The sequence below is a fragment of the Telopea speciosissima genome, chromosome 3 (assembly GCF_018873765.1).
Source record: "Telopea speciosissima isolate NSW1024214 ecotype Mountain lineage chromosome 3, Tspe_v1, whole genome shotgun sequence".
NCBI classification, from domain to species: Eukaryota; Viridiplantae; Streptophyta; class Magnoliopsida; order Proteales; family Proteaceae; genus Telopea; species Telopea speciosissima.
In genome coordinates this window covers 67,013,070-67,040,538 of record NC_057918.1, presented here as the reverse complement: position 1 = coordinate 67,040,538, position 27,469 = coordinate 67,013,070, and the positions used below count along the sequence as shown (strand labels likewise).

The window sequence follows — 27,469 nt, the reverse complement described above, 5'->3', positions numbered from 1 at the left end:
TGCACACTTGTCTACTGTAGGTCCCACGTATTACAACAGCAATTCGTATTTTCATTGGTTGGATACGTTCTCTCGTATTTCTACAACACAACGGATGAGATCATGAGATGCTCTCTCATCTCATGTCCCTTCTTCAACAACAACACCCTAGATAGATTCCGAGGTTTTCATTCACAAAGTTTTACTCTTTTTTACTTACAAAAGCGAAAAAGAAAGGGTAAATCCGCCATGGCCGTACTTTCCAAGCTCTGCAACTAACTACTACACCTACTCCTCATTTGTATAAAATTTCCTTTCTAAGATTTCTATCACAAATCACAACACCACAAGATGGGATCGTTAGTCCCATTTCTAGAAACCCAACTGTTCATTTGAAGAAAGTTTGTTTTTCCGATAAGATTTCTCTACAAAATGGGATCTTAGCTTGTTTTTTCGGGATCTTTAGTCACAAATCTGGATACCCAACTGCTCATTTTGAAGAAATCTTTGTTTTTTGGAGGTATTTTTTGGTAAGATTTCTACCCGAACAAGGCAAGATGGGATCTTTAGTTCCATATCTGGACCTGAACCTTCTCCCTGACCACAACATTGTTACACCCAAACTAGAGCCCAAACTTGAGCCACTATACGAAGAACCCTACTACTCAACTCCGAATCCTAATTCCAGTTCTTACTCTAACCCTGACCCTGGCTATTACCCTGAGTCTGGTTCTGATGCTATCCAAGAAATCTCTCCGGTTTCAGAAATTACCGCGGAGGGAAATGATGTCTATTCGGAATATTACAGGATTTCCCAGCTTTTTCAGTCTGCTTTCGCCAAGAAACTGCAACAGTACTCCGATTTGACGGTTGTGGATCCGAATTCACTTGCGATTGTTCCTCAGCCGGAGCAAACTAGCGTCTCTACGGCCGTCGTAAAGTTCAAGAAGCATCGGTCGGGGGAGATGATTAGGGTTACTACTCTTGGGGTTGAGGATGCCAGGTACTTTCGGGATTTGGTTCGGCGGACGAGGATGCTCTATGACTCTCTGCGGATCATATCTATGGCGGAAGATGAAAGAGGGGAAAATAATAATGGTAAGAAAGTAAGGGGGGATTTGAGGGCTGCTTCGTTGATGAGGAACGGAGGTCTGTGGCTGAACAGGGACAAGAGAATAATTGGTTCGATTCCTGGGATTTACGTTGGTGATGTGTTTTTTTATCGGATGGAGTTGTGCGTGATTGGACTGCATGGGCAGCTTCAAGCTGGAATTGATTATGTTTCGGCGAGTCAGAGTTCAAATGGCGAGCCGATTGCGACAAGCATTGTTGTTTCTGGTGGGTATGAGGATGATGAAGATGCAGGTGATGTGATAATCTACACTGGTCAAGGTGGACAAGATAAGCAATTTGCGAGACAATGCGTTCACCAGAAGCTTGAAGGAGGCAATCTTGCGTTGGAGCGGAGCAGGTATTACGGGATTGAGGTACGGGTCATTCGGGGGTTCAAATATGAGAGAAGTATTACCAGTAAGATCTATGTTTATGATGGTCTATATCGAATTATTGATTGCTGGTTCGATGTGGGTAAGTCTGGTTTTGGTGTGTACAAATATAAGCTTGTAAGAATGGCTGACCAACCTGAAATGGGCAGTGTTTTACTGAGACTTGCTGAGAATCTGAGGACAAAACCTTTGGAAGCCAGGCCATCTGGTTACCTCAGTCTTGATATCTCCAAGGGGAGGGAAACTTTGCCCGTTTTCCTGTTTAATGACATTGATTCTGATCAAGAGCCAATGTTCTATGAGTATCTTATGAAGCCTGTGTTCCCGCCTCCTGCATTTCAGCATATGGGTAATAGCATCGGATGTGATTGTGTTTCTGGTTGTTCCGCTGGTTGTTTTTGTGCTCAGAGAAATGGTGGAGAGTTTCCTTATGACCGCAATGGGATTCTCTTGAGGGGGAAGCCTTTGATACTTGAATGTGGCAGCTTTTGTCGCTGCCCACCTAATTGCCGGAATCGTGTGACTCAAAAGGGTTTGAAGCATCGATTGGAAGTTTTTAGATCAAGGGAAACGGGCTGGGGAGTTAGATCCTTGGATTTGATTCATGCTGGTTCCTTTATTTGTGAATATAGTGGCGTCATGCTTGCCAGAGAACAAGTTGAATTATTTACAATGAATGGTGATAGTTTGGTCTATCCTAGTCGTTTTCCTAAAAGATGGATGGAATGGGGGGACTTATCTCAAGTTTTCCCTGAATTTGTAAGGCCACCATATCTCTCTGTTCCTCCTTTGGATTTTGCAATGGATGTATCAGCAATGAGAAATGTTGCTTGCTATTTCAGCCATAGTTCAAGTCCTAATGTTATGGTGCAATTTGTACTATATGATCACCATAATATACTGTATCCTCATCTTATGCTATTTGCCTTGGAAAACATCCCACCTCTAAGAGAGCTCAGCCTTGACTATGGAGTGTCCTGTGACTGGACAGGAAAACTTGCTATTTGCAACTGAACATTCTGAAGAGGTGGGAGACTTCGTGATTTTGCAGTTCTTTCGTTTTTTTGGGGGGGGGAGAAAATGATGCCTTGAGCTGTTTCTGGGATCAACTCAACTTCTTCTAAAGGTAATTCTCAGATTTTCTTAATTGTTTAGACTGCAGACATATATATATATATATTGTTTGTAATTTATGATTTATATACGTGTGGTTTTTAGTTTATGCTCCCTTTCCTTCTTCCTTTTAACTGATCTTATTAATTCATTACTGATGCATGTTTGGCATATTCATGGATGCTGGTACGTGTTCTTCAGTGTTCTATCACATAAAACGTTGTTTGTAATTTATGATTTATGGATAACCATTTCTTCGGAAAAGTTTATGTTGTTCTTGTGGTTCATTAGCTACATATGTTTGCCCTGGTAAATTTTGTTCACTGTGCCGCTTTATAGTCGAGGCAAAGAAATGGGAGGATCTTACTATCCCTATTGTCACTGTTTATGCATCACTTCTTTTGAGATCTCTTTTCCTGCATGGATCCTTGTTACTTATTGAGTTGAGACAAAGAAGTGTTTGCATTAGAATTTGCCAATTATCATATTCTTATTATCTAATCCTTTGTTAGCGTAGTGTTGACAATTTGGTATTCTACACCAAACTGTGTCAAGGATATATTTTTCTGCTGCAAGCCTGCAAGATGTTAATACCATAGAGTTGAAATGTCCCTATTATTTATTGTAGGTCCCCCCCCAAAGCAATTAATACTATGTTTTATGGAGTCATTGACACTCCTTGCTCTATGCTTTTGATTTCTTCTGGTTTCTTTTCACAGTAAAAACATCTCTTTTTATCCTTTAAAAATATTTGGAGTTCTAATTGTTCTATTTCGTGGTAGGCTCTATGCAGATCTATACATGGTCTTTATTGCTTAGAGAAAGCACATGATACAGTCCTTAACTCCCCATAGAGATAAATTGGTGGGTTATGGAAGAGAAAAAGGAGGCTTTTGCAGATAGATCTTTGTGATAGATATTAGTGATTGAGGACATGTTTGGTAATTTTAGTATGAACAAGTGGGAAAAGTAACAAAGTTTTATATCATAGTAAGTTCAACTGTGGGTGTTTATATTGAATCTTTTATCTTTTTGCGGTGGTCATGGATGGGTTGGCTGGGTACATTTATCAGGTCCTATCTGTTGTTATTGATGACATTGTTTTTATCGGAGAGGCTATAGAGGGGATGTGTGCCTTCTTAGGACACACTTTTAATGACATAGGGTATAAACCCTAATAATCATGAACTGAGATGATTTTGATAACATAGTTTTGCTGATGAAAATTTTGCCATCAAATTAAGTCATCCCATATTTTCACCAAGGTTTACAAACTTGCAATCAGGTACTGTATCTGTCTCCATTGATTCTGATTTGAATTGCCCTTGAATTGGCCAGGAATCGGTCGGGCACCGACGGACTTTGTCCAACTCGGTCAGACTCAATAAGCCTTGAATCAGGGTTAATCGGAATTGGACCCGGTTGATTCTGAGTTGAATTGCCGATTGCTTTTCGGGGTATTTAGACAATCTAACTCAAGATTATTTCATCCATTTTTTTCCACTTTATTCAGACTGATGTAGATCAACACACTGGGCTGTACTACAGCCCCAAGAAGAAAAGGAAGGAGGTCAGCAGCTGAACCGAGGTCCAATTTTGGACCTAATTGAGCCAGCCGGCTGGGCTGCTCCTATGCAAGCTTGCATGAGCTATTTAGTTCTCCTTAGTTGTTTTCAATTTCTTTATTTTCATTCCTAGTGTGTTAGGAATAATTATTTAATAGCTGTTTTAATTCGAGCAAGGTTGTCATACTCCTAATCAGTTTAGGAGTTGTTTTTTTCCCCCAGTTTTTATAGAAGGATTAGGACTTTGTTCCATTCTATAAATACAATGTAGGCTCTTCAGCCAAGTTACAGATTATTGAATTGAGATTATTGAGTGCTGTTGAGCCTTAAGAGACTGTGTGAGACAGTGGGTGAGAGACCCGACCTGAGCTAGTTCCAATTCTTCAAATTCTTCTTCTCCCATACTCTGTTTGCCGCCAGTTGAAGATTTTGTCTGAGTTCTGATCGATATCTTAATTGCTATGGGGGGTTTTGATTGCTGAATTCAAGAGGGTAGGTGATCCTTTTATCTCTCAATCAATCCCTAGCAACAGGAAGGATCTGATCCCACTTTAATTCTAGATTGAAGGCTTCATGACATACTCTGTTTTCTGGGAATTAACAGCATATATTGGTCTGCTATTTACTCCTAATCCTATAACCTGTTTTCTACCAAACCTTGGGATATTAAAGGCCTCTCCTGGGGTTCAACTCGACCTAGGTTTGGAGCCTGTCTGATTTGGTATCAGGCTGCTACTTTGTTTTCACTCTGACTCGTTGACTTGAGTTTTGAATTCCCAGTCAGTCTAATTACGCCCTATTCAACCAATTGACCTGTGCTAAAGTTTGGGTTTGACTGAACATATCAAGGATAGAACTTGGTTGGAATTTGGGGCAATCCTATTGGCTTGCTTGGGTTTAATTTCAATTCACTGTTTCTGGGATCTCTGCCTCTGAGATCACTGTTTCCTAACAAAAACAACAACAACAAAAAACTCAGCCTTATCCCAACTTAATGGGGTCGGCTACATGGATCCAGACACAACAAAGGAAAACTGAATTCTAGTGTAAGAGGGATGCAATATGAAAGATGAAATGGAAAATGAGGAAAGAGAAGAGAAATGGAAAGTGGAAAATGACAAATGAAACATGCAATATGGAACATGAATGGTAGTAAGAGGAAAGAAGCCCAATCCAGCACGACAGGAGAATCTTAGGCTAATGGGGTTTGCTACCTGGATACTTGCCCTCCAATAGGCCCTATCCGAAGTCATACTTGGTACAAGACCTAGGCTATGCATGTCCTTCCTCACCACTTCTCCTATGGTCATTTTAGGCCTGTCCCTAGCTCTTTTAGCTCCTTAAATTGGGATCATATCACTCCTTACTGGGGCGTCCCTAGGCCTCTGTTGGATACTTAGATATGACCATACCACCTTAAACGATTCTCTCGGAGCTTGTCACTGATCGGGGCGACTCCCACATCCGCTCTAATATGTTCATTCCGTACTTTATCCTTGTTTTCCCACACATCCATCTTAACATCCTCATCGCTGCTACACAAAGCTTATCAATATGACACTTCTTAACTGCCCAACATTCTGCCCCATACATCATAGCCGGTCGTACAACAGTTTTATAGAACTTCCCTTTAAGCTTTAAAGGAATACAATGGTCACACAACACTCCAGACACACCTCTCCACTTCATCCATCCCACTTTAATTCTCTGTGAAACATCAACCTCTATGCCACCTTCTTTACTCCAGATCATTTTTTCCTAAATTACTCCCAAACCGCTCATCGGATTAGTCCCATATTTTTAGGGTTTGTTATTTGTCTTATTAACGATTGTTTCGTAGAATTTGGTGTGATTCTAAAAGGTTTGTGTTTCCTACATTACTCCCAAACCGCTCATCGGAGCATTCCCATATTTTGAGGGTTTGCTATTCGTCCTATTAACGATTGTTTCCTGGAGTTTGGTGTGATTCTGAAAGATTTGAGTTTTCAGTCAATAAGGAATGATTGTATAAGAGCTGATTTGGGAGTTGCCCCGATCAATGACAAGCTTCAAGAATGTCGTTTGAGGTGGTATGGCCATGTTCAACGGCAGCCTGAGGATGCCTCAGTGCAGAGGAGTGATCTGATCCTGATTGAAGGAGCTAGAAGAGCTAGGGGCAGACCTAAAACGACCATAGGAGAGGTTGTGAGGAATGACATGAGTAGTCTGGGTCTTGTACCAAGTATGACCTTGGATAGAGCCTATTGGAGGGCAAGGATCCATGTTGCCGACCCGATCTAGCTGAGATTTTCCTGACTTCTTGGGCTGTTCCTGATTCCTCTTACTTTCTTTTCTTTTCCATGTTAACAACTTTTTTTTGAAAGGATCCATGTAGCCGACCTCGTTCGGTTGGGATAAGGCTTAGTTGTTGTTGTTGTATCCTATCTGGGAGGGTTTTAGAGTTCTTCCTACCTACACCCCCATCAGAGACTATCTAATCCCTCTAGCATTGACCAAAATAGAATTTATATTGAAAAACATCTCTTGTTCTGTCACACAGGTCACTAAGATGAATTTCCCCTCAGAGAATTTGCTATTCTCTCTTTCCAAATTCTTCAAGATTGGAAAAAGGCAGCAAGTTCTGCAATATCTATCTCCCTTTTACTTGGAGCCCTTAGTGTCCATGCTTATTAAGAGTCTTGAAGGCTTTTAGGAGGGACCTATGACATCCTATAGTTCACCACAAATTGCACCAAAAAGCCATAGGAAGAAATCGCAATGCAGCAGCAATTTGTTCATTTTGAGCGTATTGCTTGCGCAGAACGCAGTCAATGCACCTGTTTGGAATTTGGTGTCTTGAATGGAATGAGGAGGGCAATTATAGGGATTCTATTTTTATATGCCAGCTAGTTGAAGAGATTCTAATGTAGTTCTAGATCGGTAGGAGACCAACTAGAAGCCAATAACCAGGATCTGCTATGAACTGGGTAATTTGACTAAGTCAACATAGGTGAGAATTGTGAAATTAGGGTTAGGGTTTGAGGGGCGACCTGGGGTTATGGTAGGGTTAGGTCAAGTTGATGTAGGGGAGTCTATCAGTGAAGGTTACGTTAAATTTTAATGGTGTGAAGTGTGCTGGAATGAATTGGCAGCAGGTTAGGTTTAGGGTTTTGGATTTTTGAAAAGTGGAAGATGGAATCTAAGGTTTAGGATGGTCACCTTGGGCTGTAACTTGTATCGAATTTCCAGTTGAGGGAGGGGAGTGCTCAGTCCAAATATGGGACAGAACTGATGGTTAGTTAGGGCTGGGTGATGTTTAGGGTTTTGGGAAAATTAATGGAGATGAGATTTCTAGGTTTTGGTAGTTTAGAGGTTTAGAAGAAGTATGGTTAGGGTTGGGATTAGTCAAACTCACTGTTGCAGAATTTTCTTGGCCGTAGCTTGTTTGATTGTAGATCTTGAATAAAAACCAGAACTTGAATGTAGAACACCAATGGAGAATAAAGAGAGCTTGAACGAACCACTCGTGCTTCACACCGCAAGGTGTCGATTGGATCAAACATCAATCCCACCAGCCTTGATCAAACACAAGACAAAAATCTTCAATGGAGAAGAAGAGCAGCAAAAAGCTTTTCATTAATCAAAATTCGTGTCCAATGCTTGCCCCCCTTACAACCTTATATAAAAGACTCAAAAAAATACTCCTACACTAAAAAGGAAAGGCCTAACCCAATCCTTAACCTATTAGGTAACCTAAATTGACTAGGAAACTAAAATACTGAAGCAAATAGACTCAAAACATTGCTGGACTTATAGATTCCTAATCCAGACCAACTTACATAACAATTAAATAATCACATGACAATTTAATGTGACGTTGTCACATGATCACTTAACCAATCCACATGATCTCTTAAGTGACCACATGACCACTAATTACGCAAAAATAAAATAAAGTATAGAACTAAAACATCTAATCCAGGATGCAACCTAATTACTCATATTTTAGGCCTATAAAAGTGACTTATTACAGTGAAAACCACTGGGATCAAAGGCCCAACATATACATAACCCAACTCAAGGCTTATTTTCAATAAAATAAACCCTCTAGGTAACTTATCTGCATCAGATTCTGGATTTGATACTAGGACTCTAAATGAAATGATATACCGTTTGGCTTGTTAAAGAAATACTAAAGCCATTGGGTTTATTCAGGCCTCCTGCGAGGACTCTGTCTCTATATGCTGTCTAAAAGATGTAGATTCTGGATGGGAAATCAGTACTCTAAATGAAGATGTAAAAAATCACTTGTCTTTAAAAAGGCATCTGGGGTTCTGGGTTTTAAAAAAGCTGACATTTCAACATTTAAGGATAAGGACCCAAAATGAAATATTCTGTATGCTTGAAATATTGGCTGACACATTTTTTCTGTATTTTATACCAAATGAAATTTCAGTCCAAATCTTCCAAAATTTCAGACCCTATGGTTCAAATGACTGGATAGTTTTGCCAGAGGATTGACTTGCAATCTTCTAGATCCTGTAAAAATCGAGGAAACCAAATAAATGTGCTTCCTATTTCTTTCGAGACAGTTCCTGTTAAGCTTCCCAATCATTCATATTCCATGGAGGGATTTTAGGGTTTTGAGATACGTCGGAACTTAGATAATGGAAGGATGCTCAAGAACCAAAAGGTTCCTGTTAAGCTTCCCAATCATTCATCTTCCTAGAGGTGGAGTCTTCCGACACGACCAATAATGTAAAGGCAAAGATCCAAGACAAGGGGGGCATCCCTCCCGATCAGCAGCGCCTCATCTTCGCTAGAAAGCAGCTCGAGGACGGTAGAACCCTAGCCGATTACAACATCTAGAAGGAGTTGACCCTTCACTTGGTTCTCCGTTTGATGGGAGGAGCTAAGAATCGAAAGAAGAAGACCTACACCAAGCCCAAGAAGATCAAGTACAAGAAGAAGGCTAAGCTCGCTGTGGGGAAGCCCAAAACCAAAATATTTCGAGTTACAGGAGAGCTCTGAAGAAGAGAGAGCGATTCAAGCTTCTAGGGTTTTTGTTCAAAGGGGGAGGCAATGTCAGGAAGAGCCGAAGAGGCAAGGGATTAGGAAAGGGTGGACCGAAGAGGCATCGTAAGGTGCTGAGTGATAACATCCAAGGTATCACGAAGCCTGCAATTCGTCGTCTCGCGAGGCGTGGAGGTGTCAAGCGTATCAGTGGCTTGATCTATGAAGAGACCCGAGGTGTTCTCAAGATCTTCCTTGAGAACGTTATTCATGATGCAGTTACCTACACTGAGCATGCTCGCAAGAAGACAGTGATTGCCATGGATGTGGTTTATGCTCTCAAGAGGCAAGGCAGGACTGTCTACGGAGTTGGGGGTTAGGCTTCTTGTTGAAATTTGGGTTTCTTCTTCTTGGTGTAAATGGGTTCTCAAGTTTCTGGGCCTTTTTTTAGCTATGTCCTAGTTCGTGTTTCCCTTTTTTTGATTAGTTGTAGAAATAGATGTCTCTTAGATTTCTGTACTAAGGAAGCTGTACGATTTGTTTCCTTGTTAAAACCGTTGTATTTTTTCCCTTCAAGAAAAAAAGAAAAGGGTTACGCTGGCTGTGCTTCAATTCTGCAAGGTCGATGATTCGGGGAAGGTTCAGAGGCTCAGGAAGGAGTGCTCCAATGCTGAGTATGGCGACGAAACCTTCATGGCTAACCATTTTGATTGTCACTACTGTGGCAATGTGGACTTACCTATGTCTATCAGAAGGCTGGAGGTGAATGAGTGAGATATATGGGCGTTTCTGTGGAGTATTCTTACTTCTCAACTTCTTTAGGACTTTCAGATTTGTTTTGTTGTTACACCTTTGATCTATAGGCTCTGTTTCTTGTGTTTTCTTCATAATACTGAGGATTATGGAACATTGTTAGTGTCTTATATTTTTGTTTCTGAGAGGGTGGATGGTTTATCATAGTAGTGATACTTTTTTTCTACTTTATTGCAAATTTTAAGCTCAACTTTTTTTTTCTTTATATTCTTGTTTAATTCAATAAGCTTTAGTTGTGAAAAAAAAATAATATGTATTAGGGAAAAAGAACTCTGTCCGGGAGTGTGACCTACTCCATCACTCCATGTTTCTATCTCTCTTCTCTCCATATGAAAAGATACCTCTGTCCACTTGTTTTGAGGAGGAGAGAGAGAGAGAGAGACACGTGGGAGTGATGTTGTAGGCCACACTCCCAGACAGAGAACTACTTCCCTATATGTAATTACAATTCCAATTCCAACTAATATATTATTATTATTATTATTATTGAATCACAATTATAATTCAGGGTCAATCAGGCCCGGCCTGGCAGGACCGGGCCTAGGTCACTGGTTTATTAGGCCCTGGCAGGGCTGGGATGGGCTTGGGTTAAGTTTAAGAAGCCCTAGGGTTGGTCTAGGGTTTAGGGCAAGCCTGGCCCGTTGACACCCCTAGTACTTGGTTTCAAAGACTCTTCGCCATGGTTCGAACCTCCATCTCTCCTGCGAACTGGATTGCTTGAGCCAAAAATCCTTTCTTTCGAACATAACACCTTCTCTGCTGGCTTGTTGAACAGAGTTTGAAGACAAACCTCGCATTCCTCCCCTTCCCCATGTTATATTCCCTCTTTTAAACCCTGCTCCCAATTTTGCCCTCCCTTTTCCCTTTTATTCCCTTTCAATCAATTTTTTTCCCAGAACTACCCCCTTCCTATATTACTCTATTTGTCACCCATGTTAGTGCACGTAAAGGGATATTTTCCATTTATTCCTTAATAGCCATTTAAGGTTCCTTATATTTACAGTTATGCTGTTCTCTCATAAACTTCAGTTATTTACTCGTTTTCCACTGATACTTTGATTTGAGTGTTCTCTTGCTCATGTGGGTCTACAGTGGTTAGGGTTTCCGAACCCTGGGATTGCCATCAATTTAGAGATTCTACCCATATCCTAACCATGGCGGCCAATATTGAGATTCTCCAACAACTTATTTTCTATAAAGATGAAAGCAGGATGGAGATTGCCAACCTCATAGATCATGTTGATACCCTGAACACAGTTATCTGTTGCATCCAAACAATGATGGCATCCATGCAAGCTTCTATTGATCCATTGGTGGCTTCTGATAAAGGAAAGAGTCCCATGTAGTCTGGGGATTCTTCCAACTCCATCCCACAGGGTCTGTCTCATGTTTTATCATGGTCACCATTACCACCGCCACATCTTGCACCACCGCTACCACCATATGGAGTTGGTCAGTATGATGATCCTCTTTATGGAGTTGAAAGAGTTGAAGATGGACATCCTCGATTTTATGGGGATAGCAACCCAGAGTAGTACCTTGACTAGGTTCACAATTTGGAGATATTTTCAGATGACACGGGTTGACAGAGGCCAGAAAGATCTTATTTGTAGAGACTAAACTGAAGGGCATGGCTCAAGTTTGGTGGATCAAACACCAACAATAGAATCATATTCGAGGCATCGGGTTTGATGCAATGAGAAATTGGCTCACAAGGTTCTTTTCCAGAACCTGGTCCACATGTTGGTCCAAGACCAGCACCAAGCCAAGCCTAGACCTTGCGGATAGGCTGGCCAAGACCTGTCCCTGCTAAGTTTATTTTATTTGGTTTTTTTGGTCCACTTGGGTCCATTATTTTGTAACAGCTGCTGGAGAAGACTTTTGGTATTCTTAGTGTGTCTTTTAGAATTCCAAGAGTTAGTTAATTTTCTTGGTTTATGTTTCCTATGCATTGGGGGTGGGGTTCAATGTTTTGGGTTTAGTTTTCTCTGTCTTGGGTGCAGATATCTATGTTTAGGATTTATTTTCTATGTATGGGGAATTCCAAAAGGGTTTTATTTTTCCGCCCAACTGTTTTGCCGAACGTGAACCACAATTGCATGACTACATCCCCGACTTCAGAGAGCTGTCAGAGCATGTTTCTGATTAAAGTCTGATCTCCATCACACCAAGCTGATCCCTTCCTTGACCAAGACTCGAGGTCGAGTTTTTTCTAAGAAGGGGAGAATTGATGTAGGGAGAAATTGGCTCACAAGGTTATTTTCCAGAACCTGCTCCACATGTTGGTCCAAGACCAGTTCCAAGCCAAGCCTAGACCTGTCCCTGCTGAGTTTATTTTATTTGGTTTTTTATGGTCCACTTGGGTCCATTGTTTAGGAGCAGCTGCTGGAGAAGACTTTTGGTATTCTTAGTGTGTCTTTTAGAATTCCAAGAGTTAGTTGATTTTCTTGTTTTATGTTTCCTATGTATGGGGGGTGGGGTGGGGTTCAATGTTTTGGGTTTAGTTTTCTATGTCTTGGGGGCAGATATCTATGTTTAGGATTTGTTTTCTATGTATCGGGAATTCCAAAAGGGTTTTGGAATTCTAAGGGTCTCTTTAATGGTTATTTTGTTGTACTCAATATTCCTATCTCTATATAATGCAAAGCCCTGGCTGCTCTCAAAAGGCAACCATAAATTGAAATAAATTGCTTTCGAGACCCAAGTGGGATCAAGGTCGGACTCCTTCGATCGTGACCTCGGTGGGACATCGATGGTTGGGCAACTAGTGGGACTCTAGGCTGCCACCTATCTATCTTCGTCTACAACTTATTTATTTGTCTTCATTCTCTTCCAAATTTGATCTTGGCTTGCTTACCCTCTCGGGTGTGCATTAGAGTTAGTCACTACTTGGCTAAAGCGAGTGAGGTTATGAACTGGAGATTCTTGCCTATCAACTACAAGCAGCGCATGCACCTCAGATTTGCTCAGTTGAAGAGTATGTGGCCAGATTTTACTATTTAGCCACTCGACCTGATTTTGAGTGGGATGAGGAGGTGTTGGTGGCATAGTTCCACAATGGATTGCACCCTCAGATTAGTGCTGCACTAGCATCTGTTCGACTTCCTACGATGAAGGATGCTGTACAGGTGCCAGGTAGCATATCAGGTAGAAGAAAGTCTGAAGCGACCCTACGCTTGGTAAACTTTTACAAATACTTTCTCTAAGGGTGATAGTTCCAGTAATTAACAGTCTTCTCCCCAAGGAAAGTCATTCAGCAAGCCACAGGTTAGCAGTTCATTTATGGTATCTTTGAAGCCAAACCGTCCTTATTCTCCACCTTGGCGTGGTTCCGACAGACCTCCTATGAAGCCATGAACTGAGCTGCATTGCTTCGCATGCAAGAGCTATGAGCTTTTATCTACTCAGTGTCCTAATCATTTGGTTGCTTTCGTTGATAAAAGAAGAATTTATGACTACTGCTTCAAAACAACCTAGTACTAACCTAGTAAAGTGAATGACAGTGATAGTGAAGGAGAGCAATAACATTGTTACGTTCTTCGTCCACTCTTGGCTACACACAAGGTTTTTGACAGTGATGATTGGTGTCAAAATAGTTTTTCTAGACGAGAGTGAGATGCAACAACAATCTGTGCACCATGGTCATCGACATTGGTAGTTGTACCAATGTTGTCTCTGAAGATGCTGTTCGCAAGCTCGGTTTGAAGACAAAGCTGCATCCTAAGCCCAAAAAAAGTTGAGTGGGTGAACAATACTAATCTCAAGATCAGCGATCGATGTTTGCTCATGTACTCTATTGGTGGGTCGATCAACACCATCCAATATGATCTTCTACCCTTAAACGTGTGTTACATCCTCCTTGGGCGACTGTGGTTGTTTGATAAGAGGGCTCAACCTTGTGGTTATGAGAACACTTATTCCTTCAAACATGGTGGATTCGAGATGAAGTTTCTTCCAATTAAGGACCTTCCGCTAATCAAGCTTTAGCGGACAACGTGATATTTTCTGCTCCAGCGTGTTAACTCAGATGGTCTCCTTGGTCACTCGGCCCTTGTTAGATCAAAAGTCCAGACAGAACCGGCCCAACCTGGGCTTTTGATCTAACAAGGGCTGGTGGTAGTTATTTAATTCTTTGGCTTATTTCCTTTTATTATTTTATTTACGTTGATAGACTCATTGGAGACAGGCAAGTTAGTTTTAAATTCTATTTTAGTTTTAGAGTTGGAATAGGAGATAGAGTTTGAGTCTCTTGGGTTTTACATTCCAGTTAGGAGTCTTAATTCTGTGACTTTAAATATGGGTATTGCTTGTAACCGATGGACAGATTTGAATAGACAATGAGTTGTTTTGTTGGTTGCTGCCAAGAGCTGTGAATGTGTGACTCTCTTTCTCCCTGCAATTATGAGTTCTATCTCAGTGTTTTCCCTTCTCTCATTGGGCCTCCATCATAAATACTTGATAACGTAGGATTTTACAGAAAGATATGGCCCCATATAGAGTAGCTCGACAGAATAGTTTTTATAGTTACTAGGCCCCAAAAATATGGGGTAAAATTTAATTGATAAAATTCAGGGAGCAAGAGGCATGTTTAATTTGTGTGATTGGTTGCAATATTTTGAAATCAAAATCAGAATTCTAAATTGGATCTGTTTTAAATCATGAGTTTGCTTCATGAGAGATATGGTTGTTTTCAGGATAACAAAAAATTAAAATCCATTGGATGGAAAGCTTTTAGCTCAGGGATTTCTAAGAAAGATTGGCACTCCATAACTAGGACTGTACCATTTCTGATATTGTTGGCTTGGAAATTATTAATTTAGATGCTCAATGGCTACTGTTATGGCTGTAAGCATTAGAGAGTCTGGGGCAGAGAGTGCAAAACTTCCCACCTTAACTCCACCACCCCTGCAGGGGGTTGGAGTGCGTTGGAATCTACCTCAACTATATACGTTTTATGTGTATATGATGCAATGTGAGTGTCTCCGTATGTGTTTGGCAGGTAATTATATCCGTTTATGATTGATCTCTCCGAACTGAAGCACATGAAGGATAGGGGTATTATATTACATACCAAAGCAGCAGCCTATTTAATAGGGAACTTTCGAATTTGCTTAATTCTAGTTTCTTTATACACCATTATGGGTTTCTTTTGTTGTAATTTTATCTTTGCAATTTTAAATATCATGTCGCCTAAAAAGTGGGGATTTTTTTTTAAAATTTTCATGTTGTGTAAAATTTTGGCTAAAATTTATTACAAACAGTTGATGTTCTGACCAACAGAAAGAGTCACAATAGGTCAGGGTTTCAGTGAGACTTAATGGGTTGGGGGTGAGTTTTGGTATTCAAAAGAACTCCACACTGCAAGCCTCTGCTGGTTACCTTGTAAAATCAGAAAGGAGCTTGTGTGCTTCGAAAGTGAGGGAGGCTAGGGTTGAGTTCAGCAATACCATATTAGCAAAACCTGCCTCAAGTCCAACCTGTTACCATATTTCTTATTGGTTTCTCTCTAATAGGAAAATCTTGGATCTGTCATTGGCTGAAAGCTTTAATCTGTCCAGTCAATATCTAAGGAAAAAGCTTCAAAGCCTAAAGAATCCTGTTTCTCCTTGTTTGGACTCTGTTGTGATCCTTCTTTAAACTGCATCTTTACCCCTTTATTTATTGCTACTACAACTGCAGGTTTTATTTAAGGAAAAGGAAAAAGATTGGTTGGGGGAGGGCGGGCCTGACCTGTTGGCATGTATTGAAATGTTGATCAGAAAAATAAAATTTCGGTATCCAAGTATTTGTCTCTTCCTTGTTATTATTATTGTTTTTTAATCTTGGGCTCTTTTTTCTTGTTCCTTTCCCCTATAGTTTCATGCTTAAGAATGAGCACTGCTTTGAAGTTATTTGTTTACTTAAATGCATTTTTAATGTATGCATTATGTATTAACCATGGATTTATGTCCCATGAATCTAGATAACTGATAACTTCATACTTAGAAAAGAATAAAGAAAACATATGGTTCACGTAAAGTAATTGGCATATTTGAAAACTTGATTGACTGTTATTAGATTTAAGTAAAGGGAGAGGGTTCCCAATGCCGCCTATGTGGGGGAATCTCTCACGCCATACAAATATTGGCATAGGGAACAGTATCATCCACATGGGCCCACATGCTCAGGGGAGGAGATAGAAAATAATAAAAACCGTGTGAAAGGACATACAGTGCATTGGCTGTGTGGTAAACTTTTTCCCTCGAGTAAATAGATATTGGAGAAAGTCTTCCTTCACCCACGGTGAAGGAAATAGCCACAAATCTACTGCATCACTCATTATTACTTCCTCCACCCCCCCTCAAATCCCCAATGTTGGAGGCCCGAAATGCCTTTCACAGTTCCCTGGCGCCTATCCAAGCGCAATGATGGCCATCGGTGACGGAATTCCTCCATCTTGGCTTGAGGAAAACTCGGTCCTTAGATAATTATCTTACATATGCAACAGCTAGGACTTTTGTTCATTTCTGTGTGTTCTTCACTATCTAGTCTCACAATTTACGTTGCTATCTTGGGTCAATTTGTTGGGGTCAATATATTTAGGCCTTTATTCCTGTCGTATATAATTTTAAATGATTCTAAAGTTACCCGAAATATCTGTTGTAGAGGGGTTTTTTTTTCTCAATGGAAAACAGTTTTTGAGACGTTGAGATGGCTAAAGTTTTTTCTTTCTCCAGGAGAGGAGGGTGCAAATGTTGATTCAGGTCTCAGATACGCAAGGAGGCATTAACTCATCATCCATCACAGTTGCTGTTGGCACTATAATTATCGAGTGCTGATTTTCAGCTCACAAAACCAGTGATTCCGAGGAGAGGATACAGCTGGGAAATGAATGACCAATCAACTGAAAGAGTTTATCCAGTTAAGAAAAGAATCTCTAGTCAGTGATTGAGCTGAAGTTCCCAGATGGTAGATCCTTTCATGGACTTGGTGACAAAATCTCAGCACCCGACTTTTTTTTTTTGTTGTTACAAGTTCCCCATGTATGTGTGCTTGTACATATAAATGATCAATTCTTGTATCTGCTCATGTATATATTTGTCCAAACTGGATATGAGACTAGCTTGTAAACGAAGCATATCAGTACATGTGAAATGGATGGATGATTGCAGGTCGTGTTACCACAGTTGTTTTGTTGTTTCTATTTTGTAATTTATATCAGGGAATGGTAAGAAATTTGGCAATGAAGTGGCAATCTAGAGTGTATTTGTCAGAGAGATCCTTGTTCTGTCTCTAAAATATCCTTTGGGGACTGGATCAGAGGGTGGTGATTGTTATGTATTTTTTTTGTTTTGGTTGGGAGGGGGGGGGGGGTGTGGTTTGAGGTTGTGATCCTTCCAAATGAGGATGGAGCTTATTTGATTCGTGAGAAAGTGCAGGTTAAGTAATCACCTGTGGAATATAAGCTTTCCCTGCAGTTGTTGAAAAGCACAAAACAGAAGGGTGAACAAGGCAAAGGAAACTATAATCAGAGTAGCCAACCAAACCATGAAGAATAATTGAGAAATTGGAGGAAAAGAAACCAGTGCAGTTATCAGTTAATTTGATCATTTCATATCCCCTCGGAGCAGTTGTGGCTTTGTGGATCATGTCAAATTGGAAAGGAAAAATGTTGGGGCAACAACAACGATCCGGCACGGCGCTGAAGGTGAGTCATATGACTGTTGTTGCATGAACATTTATGCCAACAAGGGTCCAAGATGTAAACAACTCCATTTTATTAGGGGGCAAGGTGGTAATGAGGATAATTCTCCCTACTTAAGAAAGCAGATGTATGGTTTGATCCAAATTTTGCCAAGAGGTGAGCACTAATATTTACTGATCTGGAAACATACTTGACTTGACTTCAATCCTTTGGGGTGCAGTTCTCAGCCTTTCTCTGCAATCATTGTTCAGGTTTCTAAGTCAGTAAGGAGTTGGATAACAACTTTGGCATTGTTTTAGTGTTCAAGGATTTGGGTTCTACAACTGTTATGTTTGTTAATCTTACAAGATGTTTTGTTTCCTTTGTTTTCCAAAATTTCAAGGAGTGATTTTGCCCCTAATGGGTTGCTTGTGAAAAGGTTTGTATGTATTTGTGGTCGATAGCTCTTCATATTTGAATTCTGAAACTGAAACTCTCTCATGGAAAATTAAAAGTGGGAATGCCCCCTCCACAGTTGGACATGATAGAAACTAATACAAGTAAGATGTCGGTTGTTATAGATCATGATCATCAAGTCAAGATGAATCAAAAACTCTAAAAAACCAGAAAAATTGGGAAAATCTTTGCTTCTCCTTTGTGATTCTAATTTATCGAGATTCAGTTAATTCCAATCAATTTCAATCCAATTCCAATACTGGATTCTTAAACCATGACAGAACTCCATTTGATGATGGATAGCGAATAATATGTTACCTGTTGGACTCCTTTTTGCTAGTTCATGGCTAAAAGTTTGATTTTCACTGCATGAAATTGCGAAAACCAAAAATCAAAATAGCCATGCCCTAGATAGATTTTATCTATTATATATATGGATGCGAGTGAGCATTGATCTCATTAGATGATGCATAGGACATAATCAATGGAATTGAAGGTTCCCTTTTGATCAAATATTGTATGTGTTTGCTGAGGGATAGGGTACTCTTTTTTTTTTTTGGTGCGAAGAAATCTATTCACCTTGCTATGCCAAAAAAGGGGTTACAATGTTCATGAGATCCCCAGGAAAAGGGGGCTCCCAAAAGCATCTCATAGGACTGGATATGACCCATTTAGAGACATTATGGACCAATCCGTTCACCGACCGATTAACATGGACAAAATTATAGAAGGAGAAAGCCTCTTTCAGGATGCAAATGTCCTGAATAATACAAGAGATACTAGGGGGAGGAGGGAGGAGGGAGGAGGGAGGAGGGGGGAGGGGAGGAGAGGACAAGCATTTGATGAGGGATAGACAATCCGACGAAATTACGATCGAGCTAATTCTCAATCTGCTAGCAGATGAGAGAGCCAATCAGATTGCCAATGTCTCACCAACCACGGCCGGTGCCAAAGCACAGTGCTCAGTAGCAATCAAGCAAACTTCTCCTACAGGATCAAAAGCAACGCATCCAATTCCACAAGCTTTTGGCCGAGTACTAGTAGCCGCATCCACAAAAAAAGAGAAGGCTCCCAAGGGGTGAGAAGGGGGGACCTTCTCAGTAGATTCACGATCAGTCAAAGGAGTAGAGCTTGAAAATAGAGAAATACCTTCCTCAATCTCCTTGTTAACCGATGCAATCCAAGTTCGGAAAGGGGGCACATAAGATTGAAGCATCGAACGTTCCTCATTTTCCAGATCTCCCAAATAGTAATTGCATGTGAAGTAAAAATGATCCGGCGCTCCTTCTTAGAGGTCCCAGGCAAAGATCTCCACTTTTGGATCCACTCCGATAAGGAGAGACACAGAAAGGCATCCACTTTTAAGGCGACAATAGAGGCAAACCACGCTTGCTTGGCCAGTGGACAGTAAAGAAGGGCATGTTCGACTGATTTAGCATCAAGACCGCACCCAACACAAATGTCTGCGTCAACAATATGACGTTGCTTCAGAATTGACAAAACCCCGATAGCGCCAAGGCAAGCTTTCCACAAGAAGGTCTTCACTTTGGGGGAGGGGGACAAGGGAATTCCAAATACAGTTCCACACCTCCTTTAGGGTAGATAGGGCTTTCTCCACTGATTTTGAAGGACAGCAAACCATCTGAGTACTCAGTTTATAAGCAGACTTGACAATGAAAATACCATTAGAGGAGGGGCCCTAACATAGCTTGTCAGCACATCTCTCAGAGCTAATGGGGATCTGCAGAATGCTCTCAACTTTAAAAGGCAACAAGAAAGCTCTCAGCTTCATGATATCCCACTGAGCATGAGAATCAATGAGATCAGAAACTCTACTAAAGGGGCAGTCTAGAGGGCGGGGGAGGTGAAGCCTAACACCCTCCAAAGCTAGAATCCAGGGATCATCCCATATGTGAATAGAGAGGCCATTTCCCACAATCCACATAAGATCTTTACCCAGTAGCTGCCTACCATGCAAGATGCTCCTCCACGCCCAAGATGGCCTATCTCCCACTTCAGCAGACAAGAAAGAGGACGCCGGGAAGTAGATATTCTTTAACAATCTTGCCCATAGTGAACTTTCATTCATAATCAGCTGCCACCCAAGCTTAGCCAAAAGAGCTTGATTTTGAATCTTTAGATCTTTGATGCCGAGACCACCATCAAGCTTTGGGAGGTTGAGGCAGACATTTCCCACCTAATGAATCTTCCTCTCCTCCTTCTTTTGCCCCCATAAGAAACTACAGCTGGCCTTACTAATATCATCAAGGAGACCACAGGGAAGCTTGAAATAGGACATGTGATAGGAAGGGGTGGCTATCACCACAGTCTTTATAAGAATCTCCTTGCTAGCTTGAGATAAAAAATTTTCCTTCCAACCAACAATCTTGGCAATGGTCTTATCCTTTAAGCTCTGAAATGTTGCCTTCTTGTTCTTTCCAACCTCTGAAGGAAGACCAAGATATGTTTCGGGGTGAACCAAACCATCCACACCAATAATTCTAGCAAGAGTGCGCCGAGTCCTTTGAGGAGTATTTGGGATAAAAGAAGCTGAAGACTTGTGACCATTGACAGCCTGACCTGTGGCTTCACAGTAGAGAAATAAAGCTTCCTTACGACTTCTGAGAGAGCCATGACTGGTTTGGAGGAAGATAATGCAATCATCAGCAAAGAAGGAAGGTGTAATTTGAGGGCTCGAAGGCTTAATTCTCATTCCGGTAAGGTTGCCATCATCCACAGCTCCCGCTATCAAGGAGGAGAGGCACTCTGTACATATGACAAATAAACTTGGAGAGAGAGGATCTCCGTGTCTAATAACACGGGAGGGCAGGATTGAGCCCTTCTGGACTCCATTGAGCAGGAAAGAATAAGACACTGTGCTTACATACTGACTAATGACTTGGACTCATTTGTCACATAAGCCCATCTTCTGCAAGATTTTGGAAAGGAAAGTCCACTCAATCTTGTCATATGCCTTGCGCATATCTAGTTAATTGCTGCTTGGTAATTTCTCCCCCTCTTCACCTGCTTGATATGATGAAATGCCTCATGTTCAATCAATACATTTTTAGAAATACTTCTACACTCCACAAAGGCCGTCTGCTTAGGCGCCACAATCACATCAAGACACCTCTTCAGTCTTCTGGCTAGAACCTTAGCAAAAATACGGTACACCACATTATATAAGCTGATCGGGCGAAACTGGTCAACTTTCACCGCCTCCTTAACCTTTGGAATAAGAAGGATATAAGTTCTGCTTAGCTCTTCATAAGACATCCCGAGTTGAAGAAAGATCTCATAGCTTTGCAGATCTCAGGTCCAACCATATTCCAATAAGACTGAAAGAACATTGGGGGGAGCCCATCTGACTCCATAGACTTAAGGGGCTTCATACTAAAAGTAGCAGCTCGAACCTCCTCATCAGATATAGGTAGACACAACACCCGGTTCATCTCATCAGTGAAGCTAGGCACAATAACTTCAAGAGCCCGATCCAAGCTGTGGGAGGGGATAGGGTTCTCTGAGCAAGCAGGTACTCTGCATCCTTTCACATTTATTTTTTTTAATTATTTTTTCTCACTTAAAAAAAGTTATTAAATAATATAAGGGCAAGAGATCACAACTTGGTCGTGTAGCCCCTGCACCAGATGGGGGCCAACGAGAGTGCACACAGGGTTATCAATATAGATGAGATTTTTTATTTCAGGAGGGGTTGGACGGTAATTTTGCGTGTTCCTATGTCTGGGTGTAGGAGCTACGCAACCAAACTGCATTCTTTTATCCATAATGTAATAATGGAAAAAAGAACACTACTTGGTTGCATGGCCCGCGTGGCTCCTGCGCCTAGACAAAAACGTGTGAAAGTACCATGCTGCCCTATGTAAATTAAGGAGGAAATCCCACCCAAGGCAATGCTTGCAGGTGCACTCCCATTGGCCAGCGTGCACGTATAGGTTCTAGAGGCCTAGGCAGCGATCTCTTTTCGTATAATAACATATGTGAGGAGGCATAGAGTACATCTTAGACTTAGAGAGCCGTTTCCCTTTTGACGATGGTGGATTTTATTCCTTTAAAAGGGGTGCACCAAGCCCAACCAATTAGGTGGTAAAAAGAACGTTATCTGGTTGCGTGGTTCTTGCATCTAGAGGCCTTAGACATATGAGTGCCCAAAATTACCGCTCAACTACCAGTGATATAAAAAATCCCATTCAGGCAGTTGCCCTTGCACAAGCTCTCATTGGTCCCCGTGCTGGTGCAGAGGTTACATGACCAAATAACGATCTTTTGCCTGATCATCAAACCCAAAAGGGAACTAAAGATAAGAGAGGACAAACCAAGAAAACAACCCTTCACAGAAATGGACAGGATTCCAAGGTGGGGAGGTTTGTGGTTTTATGAAACTCATGCTATGACTTGTATGTGTCTCTTTTTCTCCACATATATCAATGATCCCAACCCTTTGTCACAGCCATCTTCTTTTACTTCCAACTTATTATTAGGGGTCCCCGACACCATGAGAACTTGTGGTTGAGCACTCCTTGGTCCCTTGTGATTGAGTGATGCTCAACCAACCAACAAACTTTATCTGTCACTTTATTATCTTTCCCTCTTTTTTTGGATTGTGTTGTCCTTTTCTTAGAAAAGAACTTATTATTGTGTACAACACACACACACACACGCACACACACATTGTATGCATCTACTCCACATGGTGGAGTACAATAAAAGTAAAGCTCTCCATGAAAATTGTTGGATGGAATTATAAATTTGGACTTCTAAATATTTATAATTGGACACTGGATTGGCATCTATTGATTCTGACTCGAATCAGATCGTAATCGATCAGAATCAGTCGAAGCCCTAGAAAGTGGGATGAATAAGAAGAAGCAAAAATTTCCACAAATATGATTTTTGGAGTTTTTTTATTATGAAGTCTTATTGATCTAACTAAAATAATTAAATTTCATTGATTTTCTATAATTTTATTTAATAAAAAAAGGATAAAAAATGAAGATCAAAGAACATTTATAGTGAATTTCAAAATAAGTTATGAGAATAACATTATTTCAATCCAATTCTTGAAACCATAGGTGGAAATGGTACTTGGTCACCATAACCTTGACTCATAGGAATCACAAAAGGTGCAACTTATAGCCATGACTTATGAAAGAAAAATGAGTCAACTCACTTGAACTTACCATTTATCTGGCTTTTATAACCTAAATCAATATAAGATCATTAATCTTGTTTACTCTTCTCCATACCCTTCAGGGTTTTTTTGATAAATTTTAATAAAGAGTGTAACTTGTTGTCACCAAAATAGTGAACTAATGCTTCGACTGGGTTTTAGTGATCATTGGGTTCATTTAGTAATGGCCAGCATTTGCTCGGTTAACTACAATTTGCTAATTAATAGAGCAGCTCGTGGGACTATACAACCATCAAGGGGCATTCGACTGGGTGATCCACTTTCACCTGCTCTCAGGCACTGAGTAGTGTCTTAGCAGGAGTCGAATCTAATGGAGTTATTCACAGAGTCTGTGTTCGTAATCTTGCCCCTCTGGTAAGGAGTGTCAATTTTGGACCAGAACCGGCCAGCTAGGAACCGTAACCGATCCACCCAATAGCTTATTGGTCCGGTTTCGGATCTACCAATTAGGAACTGGTGGAACTGGTAGAACCGGAATACATTCACATCCTAACCTTAATTCTTAAGACTCAAGTTCATGAGAGCTAATGTCAAACCTTTTTATTTTTTTAGTTTTTCAATTTTGGCTGGTACCACTTGTCTCATATACTATTTTACCAAAGATTTGGCTGTAAATTTTTAAGGTCCATTTGGGAATGCTAACTTAAGAATATACCTTAAAATAATCCTAACTTATGAGGGTGATGGTGTTCCTACTTATTAATTACTCCAAAACAAGAGGCAATATAGACTAGTTATGTGATTTGAGGAAACAAAAACAAAAGCATATCTGTGGGCTGTGACCATAAATAGGTGGTTTCATTGGCTCAGCCACGTAGACAGCTTCGCCTATTGAATAAATAGGGTAACCCTTTGATTTGATACAAGACTTTAAAGGTGTCAAATGGTAGGTCCGGTTTGGCTTCCATCAGTTTTTTTGGTAGAAACACCAGCAACCCCCCTCTGAGAGGGGAGAGGGGAGAATTTTATTTAGTAATTTACGTGTAAAGCACATGGAACGAGGAGAACATATCTCCTTAATCCATGGATTGGAATTGGGCCAAATTGTCCTACACGTAACGGACAATGTGTGTAAAGCACATGGAAGGAGGAGAACATATCTCCCTAATCCATGGATTGGAATTGGGCCAAATTGTCCAACACGTAACAAACAATACCCTCCTAGGCAGGGAGTCAGCAAGCATTGACCCATAGAATCTCTTCCAACAATCTCAATATTTCCTTGCTGTTTCCTAGGCAACAAACAGGCATCACAATTAAACTTCACATGATGTAATGGTGGAGCAGAACAAATAAGTGATGAAATTCCAGAATTGATTGTTGCCAATTGATTGGTAAGAGATGAACAAGTAACAACATCTTGAACTCCAGGATGAATCGAATGCACAACATCAATGATCTACAAAAAAAACAAATCGAAACCGATAGTCGCTCTGGTATGGTCTTGTTTTTCATATAAAAAGGAAAAGGGGCGCTGTTCTCTGTGCCACAGCGCAGCCTGCGCCTAGGCACATGGAGATGGGCACAATGACCACCCTGCCCATGTGTCTGGGTGCAGGCTGCATGCGCAGCGGCACAGAGAACATTCTCCCAAAGGAAAATATTGGATTTTGTGAGGGTTTTTCCCTGTTTTTTTTTCCTTATGCTTTTAAGGCCAAATGGTCTGTCATATTGATTGGTCTAGTCAGTTTCAATCTTTTAGTGGTTTCTAAATGGGATTCGACTCCTCTCCAATGAGAGTGCCAACCCAATGAGCATCTGACCGGCTAGGCTAGATGGCACTCATTGGGCACTCATTGGGTGGGTCAAGGAGAGGAGCCCGGCACAAACAAATGCCTAACTGGTAAGGAGTTTGTTTGATCAGTTTCAATCGAAACAATCGGATTTGTCGGATTTTTGACACCCCTAGATATAAGGATAACTCCTCCCATTCCTTTACCCTCCATATGAGGCAGAATTCGATCCATAGTCTCCACTATCAACAATTGAAGACCTAACCACAATGCTAAGGTTTACACCTTAGGCAGGGTTTCCACTGATTTGGGCATTTGGAAACACTTTAGAAGAATGTTTCTGGTGCTTTTTTACTTCACAAGAACATGAAAAAAAAAAAAGGAAAAACATTTTAAAATTTTTTTTTCACTCCTAGAATAAATAGACATGCTCCTTCCGGAATTTCATCCTCTCAAGTGCATTGAATTGCCCAGTGCACTACACTTAAGAATCCAACCGTAAAAATATGGGCAGTGGCGTCTTTTTATTTTCAAGTGTTGGGTGGACGGTTGGATTCTTAAGTGCGGTGCACTGGGTAATGCACCGCACTTCAAAGGATAAATTTCTGCTCTTTTCTGGCCAAAGTACTCACCAAGAGTAAAAACTTACAAAAGTGCTCTCTCTTATCACATGAAGTTCTACTTCTCTTTTCTTTGAATGTGAAGTTCTAAAATGGACCTTTCTTCACTTAACCACATATAACTAGAAGATGATGATATATTTGTAAATAATAAAAGTCTTATTTACTTATTTATTTTTTGGTAAGAAATAATCAAAGTCTTATTTAATCTTCCAATAAAACCACCTAAGATTTCATGCACCTCGACTAACACCCAATAGGATTTAATGCAACCTCACCAAACTCTTTTCTTTTTGGTCTTACCCTTAGTCAACATCTCCAATTACACCTCAAGCCATTATCACAAAGATCAAACCATGGATTGAACCCATGAGCCAAACCATCCAACCAAACCTCAATGAACCAAATCATATCAATTCCTCAATAAATCAAAGCCATAAATTAAACCTTTTGAATCTCATCAAATACAAATCAATTAAATGTGACAAAATGATAAAATAAAATATTAAAATAATCAAACCCATATCAAATTATATAATGCTATTAAAATATTAATAAATCCATAAATACAATAAAACCATAAATAAATCTCAAAATCAACGAGAATACTTACAAACATAAACATTATCATAAATCATAAAAAATCCTCTTCCAAGTCTGTCACAACCTACTAGCACAACAATTAAAATAATACGAATAAAAGGTACAAGTTGCGGGACATCAAACATAATTCTCATTTCCTCATTCTTTAGAACCTGTAGAATCTTCAAAAACCCTCAAGATCATTAGTTACTTAAATTTTTTTAATTTTTTATTTTTATCATTAGTTGGATATCTATTTGGATCGGATAATTTTTTTCTCGATTATTCGAATAAAAAACCGGATACCCCTACTTTTACATTTCAAAACTAACCCCTCATTAACACTGTCAGCCTTTCAGAGGTGCGAATGTAATTGTTCAAACAACGAGATTATTTGTAATTTGATCAAACTATTGGAGAGGTACATGTAAATTGCTCAAAATAAAAAGTTTAGGGTAAATTATCGATCACCCCTTGATTTTCAATTGAAACTCAGATCACCCCCTGATTTTTGAAAAAACTCAAATCACCCCCTAGTTTAGACCTAAAATGACAAATTAATCCCTAACAATAGTTTTATGCTGTTAAGTGATGATTTCAACCAGTTAAATCAATTTAAATCCCCAGACTACCCTTGACATCCAAACATAGATTTTGAAGGATAGTAGTATAAATTTAATTCTAATGTTTTAGTACAAGGGTAAAATAGTCATTTCACACCAATAGCTAACAATACACTAACGGGATAATTTGAGTTTTTTAAAAAATCAGGAGTGATCTGATTTTCAATTGAAAATCAGGGGGGATGGTCTGTAATTTTCTCAAAAGTTTATGCAACCGTACGTCATGTTAGTTTCATGTTCGTTCCTTCACAGAAGCAGAAAGGAGTGTCAGTGATTCGGTTGCACAAACCGACTTCTTTCTTCTTTTCTTCCAATCTGATAAGCACAGATTCTTCTGTCAAGTCCTTAGCATTGTTAACAGCAAAACAAGCTTCAGACAGAATAAGGGTAAAAGCAAGAACCATCGCGTCATTGAGTGCTTTGCTACTAAAAAATGAATGGCCGGCAGAGAAGAAGAATAAGGAGAAAATTCTTTGCTTCCAAATCTAGGTATTGGCGATTTGCCTCCTTATTTGAACTTCGAATTGTGTAGACAGATAACAAAGATTTCCCCCCCCCCCCCTGTCCTTCTATCTTCTTCTTCTTCCATGAAACACTTCTTGAGCTCTCAATGCTG

At 40.2% G+C, this 27,469-nt stretch overlaps 2 protein-coding genes across 2 annotated transcripts; both read left to right on the top strand.

The window, feature by feature from the left end:
- Positions 1–447: 447 nt before the first annotated feature.
- LOC122654649 (histone-lysine N-methyltransferase family member SUVH9-like) lies at positions 448–17,135 on the top strand. The gene is made up of 2 exons (XM_043848845.1): positions 448–2,610; positions 16,684–17,135. The coding sequence occupies exon 1, from the start codon at positions 537–539 to the stop codon at positions 2,496–2,498; it is 1,962 nt and encodes a 653-aa protein (XP_043704780.1). The 5' UTR covers positions 448–536; the 3' UTR covers positions 2,499–2,610; positions 16,684–17,135.
- On the top strand, positions 9,142–9,582 carry LOC122655444 (histone H4-like; the record flags this gene model as incomplete). The annotated part of the gene is made up of 1 exon (XM_043849641.1): positions 9,142–9,582. A coding segment is annotated over one exon (393 nt), but the record flags the coding sequence as incomplete, so codon positions are not given.
- Positions 17,136–27,469: the final 10,334 nt, after the last annotated feature.

What these genes read in the sequence shown, in the direction of transcription:
- LOC122654649 (XM_043848845.1), top strand. Translation starts at nt 537, where the DNA reads ATGGGATCTTTAGTTCCATATCTGGACCTGAACCTTCTCCCTGACCAC.